This window comes from Anomaloglossus baeobatrachus, chromosome 3, assembly GCF_048569485.1.
Source record: "Anomaloglossus baeobatrachus isolate aAnoBae1 chromosome 3, aAnoBae1.hap1, whole genome shotgun sequence".
In the NCBI taxonomy this organism is placed as follows: domain Eukaryota; kingdom Metazoa; phylum Chordata; class Amphibia; order Anura; family Aromobatidae; genus Anomaloglossus; species Anomaloglossus baeobatrachus.
The window spans coordinates 393324952-393342276 of NC_134355.1; the positions used below are offsets into that span (position 1 = coordinate 393324952).

General features: G+C 39.2%; 1 protein-coding gene across 2 annotated transcripts in view; it reads right to left on the reverse strand.

The window, feature by feature from the left end:
• Positions 1–17325, reverse strand: part of COL19A1 (collagen type XIX alpha 1 chain) — a 1307565-nt gene that overhangs the window by 289213 nt on the left and 1001027 nt on the right. For both annotated transcript variants that reach the window (XM_075340245.1, XM_075340246.1), the window contains exons 34-36: positions 14171–14224; positions 13318–13371; positions 10510–10563 (exon numbers count right to left, since the gene is read on the reverse strand). In XM_075340245.1, coding sequence (XP_075196360.1) covers positions 10510–10563; positions 13318–13371; positions 14171–14224 — 162 coding nt within the window. The remainder of the gene's footprint in view (positions 1–10509; positions 10564–13317; positions 13372–14170; positions 14225–17325) is intronic.

Here is a 17325-nt window from a genome sequence, read left to right on the forward strand (position 1 = left end):
AAGCTTCTTATACTAAGACTGTCCTTCGTTGCCTATAGCAATTAATTAGAGCGCCTGTTACAGTTGCTGTGGCTCTGGAGACTATGTCCGGATTTCTTGCTACTGCACATGTGCAAGCGCTGGAGACTAAGTCCTATCTTGGAGCCATTGCACATGTGCGGGTGACATCATCTCTGACATGAGGTCACATGTCTCTGACACCTTCTAAGCTGATTGGCCACTGGTCATGTGCTTGTGACACGTGGTCACATGTCTCTGACACCTTCTATGCCGATTGGTCGCTAGTCATGTGCTTGTGACGCTTTGCTCGGTGATAGGCCAGCGAGACGTCATTGCTGTCATTCTGACAGCGGATTGGCTCTGGTGTCCTCCATCTTGGATGAGGCACAGAGTCTATATAAGACCCTGACGCACGCCGCCCAGCGCTCAGTCCTCTTGGTTCATGCATGAGGGTAGACGCCCTGTGCACATCCCTCTAGGCATCTCTCTGTCTATGTTAGGTGAGCGCTACCGGCAGGGTAGCGTTCTTATACCTTACAGCTTCGGCTGCAGTCCGTATCCTTACCTCTTAGTGGAGCGGACATAGGCAGGTGCCTGAGGCACATGGTCCGGCTGGGCCTTGTGATTCTACTCGTAGGTGGACGTTGCCGCTAGGGTAACGTTCCTTATACTGCGTCTGGCAGTTGTTCGTATCCTCGCACACTAGGGGAGCGAACAGAGGTAGGAGCTTTGTGCGGCTTACGCTGCTGTCCGTCTCCTGGCACCACTAGAGGAACGGACCTAGGTAGGTGCCATTTCCCACTCACTGCTTTTGTCTCTGTGATCTTTAACAGAGACCATTCCACACACCCTCCAAGTAAGGGAGGAATTGCTTTATTTTCTAATTATATTCCTCTGTGAGTTTAACAGAGGTATTGCACTCTGCACTTATGCTATTATTTTCTACAGTGGCACATTTATATACCCCTTCTCCTCTGCCATAGTCTGCAGCAGAGTCTTTGCACGGTGGACCCTGACTGTCTGACATTCCTTTAGGTTTTATTATCAGACAGCCCCCCGTAACAGCGCCTATTAATGACCTGTAGCTCCCAGCTCCACTGACTTTAATGTAAGTAGGTTTGTTGACGAATAACTGTAAAGCACGGGGTTAAATTTTCCCATCAAAACATACTCTATGACGTTTCCTGAGGTGTTTGTGCAAAAGTTTGTGATTGTACATGCGATGGTGCAGTTTCCTTTTGTGGACATACACACACACACACACACACACACACACACACACACACACACACACTCAGATTTATATATTAGACAGAGATTGGCTTGAAAATCTGATTTATGGTGTATTTAAAGTGTATAAAAATCTTCATTACTTCCATCAATTACCCCCTCGGTGAAGAACAAGCATGATTGGATGACTAATGGCAGCAAATGTTAAGTGTCTCTTGTGACTAAAAAAACTTGGACTTTTACAAGTAAGAAGACGTAGAATAAAAGCAAGAAATTAGCTGTGGCAATCAAATTCTATTTTGTATACCCACTCAAAACACTAATCTTATAGAACCCAAATGTGTACCTCAAGCTTATTTAATTCAATTTGATTGAAGAAAGATTTGGAGAATAATCCACCAAAGTATGAAATACATTATAATACTAAGTTCACATTTCATTTAAAATAAAAGCAAATTGAGCTAAAAAAAATAACAATAGTATGGTAACTGAACTTTATAAAAAAAAAATCAAATGAAAGGTCATATTTTCCTTACTTATAAATCCTATAACTGTCCAATCTAAGGGTATGTTCACACAGAGCTTTTTGGAGATAAAAAAAATTCAAATTTTTAAATGAAGAATCTACTTCAGGAAATGTTGGGGGTTTTTTTTACGATATACAAAATGAAAGTACAAAGGGCGCAGATGGTGTCTTACCTGGTGATACCAGTTAAAGATATTCCCAGATTCACTAACCTGATGTGGTTGTGTGCGACACCATCACTACGGGTGCGCGTGATCAGTGCTGGCTGCTGCAGATCTCCGGATGAATGGTGATAATATATAAAGATGTGTCGCCCAGGGAATGGGGTACTCGGTCCCGGGCAGTGTATCACTGGGGAATGTCACTTTGGTGGCAGTTGCCCGGAGAAAGTAAAGTCATTTGTGTGACACCACCTGCGGGTTGCGATTAAGATGGTGAAACTGCCGCTGCTGAGTTGATTATCTCCAGGGCTGGTGGTAATGGCAGCTGTGCTGGTAGTCCCTCCGCAGGTAGGGCTGAACCCAGGAGATGTATGATGGAGTAATAAGGGAGGCCACACCATGGGTTGTAATTAACAGTCTTTACTCACTCTTGACCCTCGGACAACTTATGCAGGTCCCTGTAGTTCCAGTGCCAGTTGATGACTCGATTGCTCTGTCCCCGGCACCCTCAGTGTGGTTGGGTCCTCATAGTGTGGAGCAGTTTGAAGCCCGACTATCCCTTTTTGTGGCAGTCTCCTTGTCCGTATGGCAGGCAGTGTGGCCTCTGTAGGGCTGGTCTGTGTCCCAAAACCTGACCCTTGCTTTACTGCTGGTGCCCCCGGATCTGTGGGTTAGTGAGGTCCATGAAGGTCCCCTCACTGTGCAGTTATTTGCCAGACTGTATGAAACTGGCATCTGACCTAGAGTCCTGTGCCCCATAGGTGCTTTGATCCCAGCGGTACTCGGGTCTACCTGCCCTGGCAACCACTCTCCTGTGCCCCAGGGTCACCATTACACAACCCAGCTCTCAGGCTCTCCTCTCTACTACTTCACTGCACTCACTAACTGCAGCCCTCTCCCACAAGGCCATCCCCTTGTGTCCGACTAGCCAATTACCCCTGGTGTGGAGTGGAAATTGTGATTTTGGTGTGTCTAGGTGTTGCTGGCACTGGTGTTCCAGGTCCCTGGGGGTAGGCCCTGCATCCTGGTGAGGATGCAGTACCTTGTAGTGCCCTGAGTGGCTCAGGGGCGCTACAAAGATATAAGGGTTAATCCGCATTGCCAGTGGAGGACATAATCACTTTTTGCTGTCTTCGTTTCCTCTGCTGTGTTCCCCCGCCTACCGACGCACCAGCCTGTAACCACAAGGTACATGTGGAAAATTTTCTCCTCTACTGGCAGTGTGAATTAACCCTTCTATCTTTGGGGGGGGGAGGGGTTAAGCATTTTTGAAGAGGTTTTGAAAAGGTTTTTGGAGTACTTTTTCCACACTCTGCTCCATATATAACAATAAAGTAAAATAGAAAAATCTGGAAATCAGATTTCACAAGGAATCTACCTTGAAGAAGTGACAGTGTTCCTATAGTTTTACAGTGCCAAGGATTTTAAAATACTTTGTTAGACAAAAACACCTAAAAAAAGTGTCATAAAAAACAAAATAGATTTTGCATTAAATTGAATGTGAAGAGTATTCAAAGCAATTCTGGAGTTGTTTTTGATTTGGATTATGGAACAGATCCACTTAAAAATACTAATGAAAATCTCTGTGTGAACATAGCTTAAGCAATCACGCACACGCTCAAACATTCACTGTACCTGTATGTGCTTCTGACTTTGTATAGAGGCATATAATATGTTTGTACTCACTAATTTCATGTCAGACTATGGGATAACAGTTGGATTGACAATAATGCCTTTGAAGAATTAGCAGCACATGTACCAGAGGCGCAACTATAATAGTTGCAGGGGTTGCAATTGCCCCTGAGCCCTAGAACTAAGGGGGCCTAAAAAAGTCCCTTTACCCTATAAGAAAAGACCAATGTTATTAAATGAACCTATCAGGTGCAATATGCACCCAGAACGATATTGCTAATCCCTGCCTAACTGTCTCAACCTAGTATAGTAGCTCAGATAAAGAGATTTCTAGGAAAAGTATTTCTAAAGATTTCTTAAAATATGCTAATGAGACCAGGGAATAGTCGTAAGGGCATTACTTCCTCCAACTAGTCCACCCTCTTAGCATGGTAGTACGCCCACAGGGGCGTGCTAAACATGCTACTCAATGCAGCATCACCAGCGGTGATGTGCATACCTGTGACTGCTGTCTTTGCTGTTTATAAGTCCCCGGCACTTTTTGTCATGTGCAGTATAAAGCTGGGTGTACACGTCCTGGCTTCAGCGAGGTCTGGTGTGCATGAGTGGAAGTGACAGGAACTTCTGAACAGCGGAGATATCAGACGCAGGTATGCATGTCACCACTGGTGATGCTGCATTGAGTAGCATGTTAGCATGCCACTGTGGCAATGTCACCTTGCCGGACTAGTTGGGGGAAGTAACGCCCTTGCGACTAGTCTCCGCACTCATTAGCATATGATAAAAGATCTTTAGAAATACTTTTTCTAAAGATCTCTTTATGTATGCTACTAGATACAGGGACACTTAGACAATATGCTTATTGCTCTGGGTGCATATTGCACCGGACAAGTTCCCTTTAAAGACTTCTATTTATTGAGGGCCCGGTTGGAACTTTTGCTTTGGGGCCCATGAACTTCAAGTTACACCACTGCAATGTACTATCTACTGGCCTGAAACAGGGTCCTAAGGGAACTCCTTGTGCAGCTATACAGACTTTTGTCATACAGAAATTTCATCGGCGTGGACTTTATCATGATATATTTCCAGCTGTCTACATGACACACAACAAAAGCACTATTGTAAGCGGCAAAACTGTGTCATTCAGAGAAAATAACCTAGTACACAAAGATTGGAAACAAGGATATGTTTGGTTTGTTTTTTTTACCAAGAAACAGTACTACTCCTTAGGAAGAAGTAGTCCTAGCAGACATTTTTGTTTTCTAACCATATAATTAAAACCCAAGAAAAAAAACAAACTGAGAGTATTCCATGTAGTGAATTAATAAGTAAATAATAATGGTACATGTAATTAGTTAATGTGATTTTGATCAAAAAAGCAGAAAAGCCATCCCATCGCAACAAGGTGTACCCAATTAGGATGGTTCTATTCTGTCTCTAGAATTAAAACCTTACCATATGTCAACTGATCTCAATATAGTTAGGAACAGAGCTGAACACATGTTCATTGGAAGCTATATAGAAATGCCTAGCTCAAAAAGAGGTTTTTCCGATTGGGTACACCTTGTCGCGATGGGATGGCTTTTACACTTTTTTGATAAAAAATCATGTTAACTAAATAATCTATGTTATTCACATGTACTATTACTATTTAATTATGTACTTACTACAGGATATATGCTCATTTATTTTTTTTTCTTGGGCTTTGTCTGTGAAATGACCAGTGTGAACATTCTTTCACACATTGCACATAAACCAACTTATGCTGTGCTCATTTCTTTGGTCTTGCTGTTTTCTTGTACGTCGTACAAATGGATGCAGCCTCATTTTTGAGATAGGCATTTCATCTATTAGCTTACAAAGGGCAGTTGTCTAAGCAGTCAGGCCTGTGTCCTGTTCTGTGTCCCCTATATTAAGGTTGGCTGACACAAGATAAGGTTTTAAAACTAAAGACAGAATAGGACTATCCCGCTTGGGTACACCTTTTTTTTTTTTTTTTTTTTTTTTTATTCAAAATTGTATTAACTATGCACCATATGTTATTGACATGTACAATTTACTTACTACAGGGTATATGCTAATTTTGTTTTTTCTTGGATTTTGTCTGTGAAATGGCTAAAGTGTGAATGTGCTCTTACACATTATACTTATACTAACTTTTGCTCCTGCTTCATTTTTTTTGTTTAACCACGTAATTAGCAAACCAATACCTAGCATAGGTCTTTTCAAAATCAGAAATATTATGGTTACCATAATGAATCAAAACTGCAGTACATCAACTACATTAAGGGATGAAAAAATAACATCCAGCAATCATGGCGCTTCTCAGGGGTACGACTAGAATCATAGCAGAGTCCTCAGGGCCTAGAGTATACATGTCAAACTCAGGCCCATGGCTGAGTATGGCCAGCAGAGTAATTATATTTGGTCCTCGAGAAAATACCAAATGTCTACTAGAGCTGGCCTACCAGTAGACAGCACATAGTAATTCTATAATGATGCAATTCTTGATTAGCACTCAGCTAAGCCAAAAGTTCCCTCCTCTTCTCTCTACACCAGGGAGCACTCCTTGTGTGCCCTCCCATACATGTTAGTGTGCATAGTGCCTACTACCCTAGTCTATCTCCTCCACAAGCTGGGCACATAAATGCCATTGAGCCGGTGCACTCATGTCATGATTTAATACAGTTCTAAATAACAACAAATGGAGATGAATGACCTGGGAATTGTATGTTGTCTAATACAAAAAGGCCTAGTGGGGGCAAAGCCACACTAGAAATGATCCTCTCTAGCAGGTCAATAAAATGTAGCTTTTTTTGTACTACATTAAAATAGTTATCTTATTAGGTAATGAAAATTTGATGATAAAGAAAAACTTCCTGAATTGTAGGTATTTTTTTAATAAAATGGTTTTATAAAATAAAAAGGTTTATCAGTGACTTTGTCCCAGTTTTTAATATTGTCCAACTGTGTAATTGATTTTGACATCCCTGGCTTGGAAGATGAGTGGGCCAACAGAAATGTAAAAATACATAATAACTGTTTATAGGGTCATTCAGTTATTCTGACAATTAATCTATAGGGTTTCTCTGAAGCATGGTATCACTATCTATGCCCTAGCTGCAGCTTGAAAGTAACAGTTTCCTTAAAAGTAAAAACACCCTGCTGAAGGCCAAGCGCTGAAACGTGCATCAGGACTTGGCACCATTCCAGCAGCAGGAGAATGCAAACAGGTATCTGGTGATTCTAACATTATGCATATACTGTATAAACAAAGGTTGTTTTGGCATGATTATATATCCTCTCCTCCCTCTGGTTTGGGCTGTCACTTTGTGTACTCATTGTTACCATGTTATTCCATTTTAATCATTTTATGCTATTATTCAATAAATATAAATTGTATTATGTTTTTGGCCAAAGTTTTTGATGCATTTTTTTTTAAAGGAAAAGTATCTATGTTGAAGTTTTGTTTGTTAAAGTTCTGTCATTCAGAAATAAGAACTTCCTTTGAGCGTATCTCCTGCTCTGGTGGACCCAGCTAGACCATGAATTGCAAGATCTATAATTTATTTGAAGGGCTTGAATTTAACCCCTTAATGACTTAACGCAGTAATATTACATCCTAGCGGTCATAATGTTACTGCCCGCGGTCTGCCGCGATCGGCGTACATCTTAGCTAATTTTCACAGCTGAGATGTGTGCCTGCTAGGCACGATAAGAATCGTTATCTGCTCGTGCCGTTTAACTCCTTAAATGACGCTGTCTATATGTGACAGCGCCATAATAATCGTGATCGCGGTAAACTTTTACTTACCGCCCGATATCGGAAGTCACGTGACGTGATCACATGACTTCCGGTAGTTGTCATGGTAGCACAGGGTCATGTGATGACTCCTGTACATGCCATGAATTACTTTCAGTTTCACTCGATCCGCAGCCCAGTGAAGCAGAAAGTGAGCGTATTTGCTGTTTACAGCTGTGTAGCTGTGATCAGCAGATATGGCAGAGCGATCGGATTGTTGATCGCTATAGCCCCCTAGGGGGACTAGTAAAATAAAAAAAAAAAGTAAAAAAAAAGTTTTAAAAAATGAAAAAAAAACAAAAAAGTTAAAAGTTCAAATCACCCCCTTTTGCTCTATTGAAAATTAAAGGGTTAAAAAAAAAAACACACATTTGGTATCGCCGCGTTTAGAAACGCCCAATCTATCAAAATATAAAATCAATTAATCTGATCAGTAAACGGCGTAGCGGCAAAAAAATTCCAAACACCAAAATGACGGTTTTTTTGTCGCCACTATGTTTGTGCGAAATGCAATAACAGGCGATCAAAACGTAGCATCTGCGCAAAAATGGTACAAGTAAAAACGTCAGCTTAAGACGCAAAAAATAAGCTGTCAATGAGCCATAGATCTCGAAAAATGAGAATGCTACGGGTCACAGAATATGGCGTAAAATGTATGCCACTTTTTTTGGATAAACTTCCGATTTTTTTAATCCCTTATATAAAAGTAAACCTATACATCTTTGGTGTCTACGAACTTGCACTGACCTGAGACATCACACCCACACATCAGTGTTACCATATAGTGAACACAGTGAATAAAATATATCTCAAAAACTATAGTGCTATCGCACTTTTTTAGCAATTTTTCTCCATTTGGATTTTTTTTTCTAGTACACTATATGTTAAAACCTATAATTACATTTAAAAGTACAGCTCGTTTCGCAAAAAATGAGCTCTCACCTGACCATATTGACTGAAAAATAAAAAAGTTATGTCTCTCAGAAGAATGGCGAAAAAAAACCGGAAAGCGAAAAATCGGCCGGTCGTGAAAGGGTTAATGCTACTTTTCTGTTGCAATGGTTGGTCAATGGCATATGTTTGTCCAAAGGCAGGTTTTTCTTGGAAATACTGACTGATTGTTTGGGATTATACAGTCCACCAGTTAAGCTTTCATAGGACATTGCACCGGTATTCTAATCCTGAAGTAGCTACATATATTTTTTTTTAATTTATGTATCAACAACTCTGCAGTACAAACTTGGACTATAGCCTAGACTAGGAAGCATTCATAGGTGTGCATGAAGATATATTGCTTATGGGAGATCCAAGGGGAGCTACTTGTGAGTGAATGTGAAGAGGTTATTTCACTGCTGTTTATACTCCTAAATGTCACCTTGCCTCCAGTTATTCTCTCACCCTCACCAGAGTACATAGATATCACTCATTATATTTTTTACAGTACTCCCCCTTTTCATAGTTCATTTCTTTATCTAGCTTTGCACAGTAACAGTACAGACAGGACATCTTTGTATAGACCGTTTGGAATTTTTATATGTTTGCATCCTATTTTTTGTTCATACAATTTATATGCATATAGCTATTTATATAGATACTATAAAATATTAAATATAAAGTAATACTGTGACTTTAATTTTCAAAAATCTGAAACTGTAGTTACCTTCACTCAATAGGCTAGAAAAGATATTTTCAGTGCCTGAATGCAGTCATAGCAGATATATTTTTCTAATTTGACTGTTTTTACAAGACTGACAAGGTTAGCGCACTTACTAACAATGTGAAGAGTCATAGATGGATGCCTGACATCTAGACACCGTATGGTCAGTTTCACTTGATGACTTTCCGTTGACTAACCTTGACAGCTATAAGCCTAAGAAATCACCCATGTATCTTGGCTAGTTATAAGGGCCTTTTAAATTAGATCCCAATCCCAACAGAGGATTAAAATCTTTATTTATAAAAAAAAAACTTTGGTGAAAGATATCTGTGCATTATATGCTGCACAGCTAAGCAGCACCAAGCATAATGCGTAATGCCCATGTTATTTTAACTTTAAAATTCAGCCACTTTAACACTCTGGACCAAAGCTAAGCCATGTGAGACATATTTGTTTGTTTGGTCATAAAGCTTGTAAAAGGATTCCTTTTAAGTGTAAAATGTTGAACTTGCTGCTAAATTCCAGCATCTAAGTTATTAACAAGTGACACAACTCAACAGTGAAAGAAATATATAAAGACAGTACATCAATCACAGTTTGGTAAAATAGATATAAAACAAGACAAAATGACACTTCACAACCACTAAAGACACATGATGACAGCACCATGATGTCAGGAAGGAACTGAAAAGAAACTGCTCATAGATGACAGGAAATTTCTACAAGCTATGGGTAAGTAATGGAACATACATATAGAAAATAATATTAATAATAATAATAACAATAATAATAATAATAATAATAATATTAAAACATTATGTTAAGTATTGACAAATTCATATTATTTATATTTTTTGCATATAGGCCTAAGTTCTTAACTACTTATGGACTGCCGACTATAAACATCTGTGCAGTCCAGACTTTGCAGTGACATCTTAAATATCACTGCAGTTTTAGAGTATGCATCTATTGTCAGACAAATATAAATATAGTTTATAAGCATGTAGTTTGCTGTCCTGATTGCTATGTGCACAACGCTGCACCTGCACTTGAGTGTACTGATTATAATGCACTGATAGTGCTTCCTTCACTGGTCCCAGTTATCATGCAATCACTGTGTGTAGGGAGGGAATAGGAGACCCATGGCATCTATGTGATGTCTATTTGGTTAACCAACAAATTGGATCAAAAGGGCCATAAAAAATGTGTATATGAGAAGGCACATATAATATAATGGGTAGGAGTTCTGTGAAAAACATGAATAGAATATGTACAACAAAAATGTAATTTTGAATGGGTCCCTACAATGTCTTGAGCTAGTTTTCCTATGTCTCCTTTTGCATAATTTTATGACTATGTTTATAGCACAAAAATCCACAGTCTGATTATAATTCAATCTAAACACATCTGAAAACATCTAAGGTCTTCAACAACCCAACCAATATGGTTCATTTTCATTGCAGTATACACAGTTTTCGGGAGGTATTGTTAAAAAACTTACAGGTGGTCCAGGGGGACCTATGATGCCAGTTATACCAGGAATTCCAGGCGTACCCTAGAAAAAAAAACACACTTAAACATACACAAAATAGAGTTGATTGAGAATTTGTAAAATCTTCTCATAATAAAGTCCCAAACATAACACTTTTTATTGGTCTTCGTTTTCATATAACAGCCTGACCAAAATCTTCAATCATTCCAACAAATGACGCAACAGACCTTTTATAGGTTGTGACCTACTTTCACAAATGACACCTGTTAGATTTAGTCACACTAAATATTAAAGGAAAAATCTATTAAATAATTTTTGACATAAGACATAATAAGGCAAGAGGCTCAGGAGCTATATAAGAAGTGAAAAGGGTGTATCTAGCTTTGACAAAAATTCTGAGGGTTCTTCTATAAAACATCCTTTATTAGTACAATAAAAGTTCCATGAAAAAAATCAGAAACACTGGCCGGTCTTACATAGCATATAATATCAGTGATTGCATTGCTTAATTTTTTTAAGTCACTGTCAATCTATCACAGCAGCATGATGACTGCCATCACCCCCCAGAATCCTTTCACGGAACAGTCACTGGGTATTGATAGGTTGTCATGGAAGGCAGTGGCTGTCTGCAGGCCCCATGGCTGACATTTTTGTTTTCACCATTTGATTAAAGGAAATAAATAAGCTGAGTTTAGTATTTCCATAATCATACTGACCTTGAAAAATTTGCTTTACCTGATAACAAACATTACATAAACACAATGCAAAAAACGATGGCAACTTAAATTTTTTCCATGATTTCCCTACACTTGGAAATTTTTTCTTGTTAATCAAAACTACAACTTATCACGCAAAAAAATAAGACATTCTATGGCTATGTCAATGTAAACTAAAAAAGTTATGACTTTTCGAAGACGGGGAGCAGAAAATGAAAATGCAAAAAAATATAAAACTAACCAGTCAGGGTATGTGCGCACGTTGCTTTTTACCTGCTTTTTACCTGCTTTTTTGCTGCTTTTTCTTCTGCGCTGTTTAATGCCAAAATGGATGTGTTCTTCTATTCAAGCAAAGTCTATGGGAATTTGGGTTTCTTGTTCACACTACGTTGTTCAAAATGCTGCCTTTTTGAGGCAGAACTTTGGTCAAAAACTCAGCTTTTCAAAGAAGCAACATGTCAATTGTTTTTGCCATTTGGGTTTTGCACTGCAAAGCTGAGTTTTTGACCAAAGTTCTGCCACAAAAAGGCAGCATTTTGAACAACATAGTGTGAACAAGAAACCCAAATTCCCATAGACTTTGCTTGAATAGAAGAACACATCCATTTTGGCATTAAACAGCGCAGAAGAAAAAGCAGCAAAAAAGCAGGTAAAAAGCAGGTAAAAAGCAACGTGCGCACATACCCTCAGAAGGGGTTGAAAACACTGGCAAGTGATATGACTATTACCCTACGGTTCCCAATTGATTTTACCCAGATACCAAGTCAAGAGTAAAGGAAAACCCAGCTTTGTATCGGACCATTTGATTCTAAAGCAGAATATCTCACTTTAAAATTTATTGTCATAGGAGACAAAATTATTTTATGGTGTAAGGCATCACACTGTATATGCAAAATTATTGAACTTTTTGTGCAACAGTTTCAAGTTAAAGTGTAAAAGTTATGGGTCGGATAAATGTTTTTATGTTTTAAAGGAGTTATCTGAGACTTTGCTTATTTTTTGCTATGGGGCAAAGAACAGTCTCTCCTGCCCGGTGCCAATCTATGCAACGATTTTGCGGCTTCATTTGAGCTCACATCAGGAGAGCAGCTCTTTCTCTCTCGCGCTGTACTATTGATGGGATGTCACTGATGATATGCTAATTGACAGTCGGCTCCTTGAAGTTTAGATAGCGGGGAGATGGCTAACAATCAGCACGAGATCAGCAGAGATGCCCCATCATCAGAGCATTGTGGAAAAGAAGAAGCTTCTCTGTTGATGTGATGTCACTCGAAACTGAAGAATCGCTGGCAGTAGCCGTTAGTGACTACTCTGAGCTGATAGAACTTGGCGTTCGATGGAATAGGCAGGCAGTTATCAACTACCTGCCTGTAAGTTCTTAGCTCCATAGCAAAATATAAAAAAAGTTCAGGATGATGCTCTTAATGTTTTGAAGGTTTAAAGGGGTTTTCTGGGAATAAAACATCGATGATATATACTGCATTATCCAAGCAGAGGCCACTACACATTATTGATTGAAGGACAGGTCATCAGTTTATTATCAATGTAGGTCCTACGTCCAGTTTACCAACTGAACAGCTTGGATTGAACAACATAACATCAATATTTATGTCTGGAAATCGCTTGAAATTAATATTTTTCATGTTTTATTTTAAATATATAACAGTATTGAAATATGTTAATTAATTTTGCAGTATTTGGTCTAGTTAACAAGATACAAACTATTTGTGGTTACATGTGTATTTCCCTGAATCATTGATATGATCTGTTTTGTTGACTTTACAGATACAGTATGTATGGTATACGTAATAAGAAGTAGTCAGTAGAATTTCAGTCTTTTTCAAGTTAACACGTTGAAGGATATTATAATTTGTATACAATATTTTAATATTGCAGATACATTGCCCAAAATTTCTCTGATTCATAAATACTTATAATTGGGAAAATGTGATTAAATTGTCTAATCTCCTTACAGAACAATTTCTCTATTTCTTCTTTGCTTCATTGGATCCACTGCGAATAGTTCCTATTTACAGTACTAGCACACTTTGGATGGGCATTACAGCAAAAATATTTAGATGAAAGATGGAAACATGAGTACCTGGTCACCCTTCTCTCCAGACAGGCCAGGAAAGCCACGTTCACCTTTGATACCCTAGAATGAAAATCCAACAACCAAGCAATCATTGTATTTCATTTCAAGCTCTGCTAACTGTATTGCTTCAAATGAACTGTACAATTCATTTTTAGTAGCATGCAGAGTTACCAGAGAATCTGTCATACACTATTCATACACATAAAACCTTCCAACCAAAAATGATTTTTTAGTTGTATTTTTTATGAGTTCTGCTGTGAAGAACAGCAATGGGCTCTATCTGAGGCATCAGTGGGGATTATATAGTTCAATGAAATTAATATAATATATTAAGAAAGCTATTTATGACAATAAGATACTAAAATATACATTTGTGTGATAAATATGTGAATAGATAAGACAAGAGAAGTAAAGTAAACCAGTTATTCACAGGTACATGCAATAGGAAGATGCAGTCAGTGATTCATTATTGTCCAGTCATCTGAATTCAAATCTGTGGTCTGCAATCTGAGTCAATGTCTAGCTGAACTGAATACTCGGTATGATATATTTTCATCATGACATGGTGATCAACAATCTGTTTTCTATTCTCCTGACAACATTTTTCTTTTTATCTGTGTAGAATAAATGTATTGCTGCTGAACTGCTGTCAGTGTCATTACACGGCCCTGACAACCTGTTTATTTTACCGATGTTGATCACTTCATCTGAACTGATCACTAAGATGTTTTTTTGTAAGGTTGAATTAATTCCAGGTAGTCTAATAAATCTAATAAAATGTATTTTATGACTTAGAAATGTAACGATGTACAGTATGTGGCAATATAATGTTTGGTTAGTACTCACTTTGTCAACTTACCTTTGGCCCTTCTTTGCCAGGGATCCCAGGAGGGCCTCTTGGACCTGGATCGCCCTGTTAGGGAAATAAATTATAAAATTCTAAATGTATTGAAGGGATTACAGAAGGGATTACCTATATATTTAAAAGGAATCCATCAGAACGATCCAACCCCTCAACCTACATTGTTTATGTGGTTATACTGTTTGATCACACCCAGAACACTTAAGCCTTATTTGCAAATTAAAAAGGTTTTCCACTACTAGTATCATCTCTTTTTTTATAGAAACTCTTCCTAACTAAAGCCCTGTCACACACAACGAGATCGCTAACAAGATCACTAACGAGATTGCTGCTGTGTCACCGTTTCTGTGACGCAGCAGCGATCTCGTTATGTATGACACCTACCAACGATCAGGTCCCTGCTGTGAGATGGCTAGTCGTTGCTGAATGGTTGGGACCATTTTCTTCAAGGGCGATGTCCTGCTGGGCAGGACGCATTGCTGTGTTTGACGCCTACCAACAACCTCCTAACACAGTCCCAACGCCTGCCGAGATCGTTATACAGGTCGCTGATCGTTACTGCATCATTAGTAATATCTGACTGTGTGACATCTCACCAGCCACCTCCCAGCGACTTACCAGTGATCCTTATCAGGTCACATCGTTTTCGGGATTGCTGGTAAGTCATTAAATGTGACGGGGGCTTAACACTTTCCTAATATACTTCCGTTATCTACTCTGCTTCTGTAAGCCTATCTGTTAGAGGCTCGTAAATACCTTTATTGTTGTTGTAGCTTTGATCCTTCCAGCTGCAGACCATAATCAGACCAACTGAGAAGAGCATGAAACTGGTGGGGGCAGAGAAGAGAGTGAAGTCTGATCTGGGCATGCGTGACAAGACTCAACGAGAGGTAGCCCCAGCCAGTGATGTGTCCTTCTCAGTTCTTCCAATTCCGGTCTGCAGCCAGAATGATCAAAGCTACAACAACAATAAAGCAGAGTAAATCGCAGATGTATAATAGGAAAGTGTTAGTTAGAAAGAGTTAGGATAAAATAAAGAGGATCAAATTAGTAGTTGAAAACTTATTTAATAAAAACAGTAATTTTTCAGTCAGGGAGAAAAAGATTTTGTTGGTAAAGGTATGAAAGATATGAACTTTCAAAGAGCAATTTTACCATAGAAACAGTTTGTGAGGGGGGGGGGGTGATTTGTGTTGCTTATTTCCCTTTAACACTAGATGTCCCAGAAAGGGGTCATTTAACATTTCTACCTTTGGAACCCAGAGATGGGTAGAATGACCTGAAGGATTTTAGCTAACATCCTATAATCAACGTCTTTTGTTCTGTAATTAAGGCCATTACTGTCACACCACAGGAGGTTGTTGTTTTCCATTGAGTTTAGCCATTTAGTTTCTAGTTAGGGTACCGTCACACTTTAGCAACGCTCCAGCGATCCCACCAGCGATCTGACCTGGTCAGGATTGCTGGTGCGTCACTACATGGTCGCTGGAGAGCTGTCAATCAGGCAGATCTCCAGTGACCAATGACCAGCCCCTAGCCAGCAGCGACGCGTGGAAGCAATGCTGCGCTTGGTAACTAAGGTAAATATCAGGTAACCAAGCAAAGCACTTCCCTTAGTTACCCGATATTTACCTTGGTTACCAGCACACACCGCTTAGCGCAGGCTCCCTGCACTCCTAGCCAGAGTACACATCGAGTTAATAAGCAAACCGCTTTGCTTATTTACCCGATGTGTTCTCTGGCTATGTGTGCAGGGAGCAGGGAGCCGGAACTGGCAGCCTGAGAGCTGCGGATGCTAGTAACCAAGGTAAATATTGGGTAACCAAGCAAAGGGCTTCGCTTAGTTACCCGATATTTACCTTGGTTACAGCTTACCGCAGGCTGCCAGACACCGGCTTCCTGCTCCCTGCACATTCAGATCATTGCTCTCTCGCTGTCAAACACAGCAATGTGTGCTTCACAGCGGGAGAGCAATGACCAAAAATGAACCAGCACTGTGTGTAACGAGCAGCTATTTCACAGCAGGGGCCAGATCGCTGCTCAGTGTCACACACAGTGAGATCGCTAATGAGGTCACTGGTGCGTCACAAAAACCTTGACTCAGCAGCGATCTCGCTAGCGATCTCGCTAGCGATCTCGCTATGTGAGAAGTATCCCTTAGTTCTATGCAGTTTAAGTCATTTGACCCTCTTTCGGGACTTCAGGGGGGAGCTCGAAATTTCTGGGACTTCTAGTGTTAAACATTTACAAGTGGAAATAAAGCCATATAATAATCATTCTAGATTTCTATAGAAATAATGTGAACATCCCATACCTTCATGCCTTTTACTGACAAATTATAACTAAAGTGCAGTATATTTTGCATTATGGCTTCCATTTATAACATACCCAAAATTAAGCACAAGAATATTATCAATATATTATATGACGGTCACAAATGACTTATAATTAAGTCTGCTATGGTGGCTGCTGTTCTAAAATAGTGTAGTTTGCTGCTCTCTTCATTAAATTTGCAATGCAGTCTCCAAATGAAAATGTGAACCAGGCTTAAAGGTTTGCATTAAATAATACAAATTTAAAGGGCTTGTTTGGGATATAGATATTGATGATCTATCAGTAGGATATTTCATCAGTATCATATTGGTATGGTCCAACACATGGCACCACTAACAGTCAGCTGTGATCTGCCCTGGTTCTTGCCTGATAAAATCAAGGTATGGATAACACAATGGTCACATCTATTCTTTAGTGCCCACTGCTGGATATAGTGCTTAAATGCCTCTTTACTGCCATAGCAGATAACAGCCAATTGGTGTGGGTGTTGGGTGCCAGGTCACCACTTTTCTGGTGTTGAGGACCTAGCCTCTGGATAGGTCACAATATCTAAAGGCTCATTTAAAATTGCTGATAATGTGTCTAATGTTAAAATCCCATTGTTCATGATAATTGAGTAATATGCATGGGTAAAATAACTGATCGATGTGTTCATTGTGCTTGTTCATCATTTATAAAATCATTTAGGTGAATAAAGAAATTATTATTCAATTTTCAAAAACTGTGTAATGCAAATGGAGATCATTTATCAAAAATGTAGGTGTCATCAATGTTCAAAACCCAAAAGTGATACTATGTGTTTTGAATACATGAGTTCT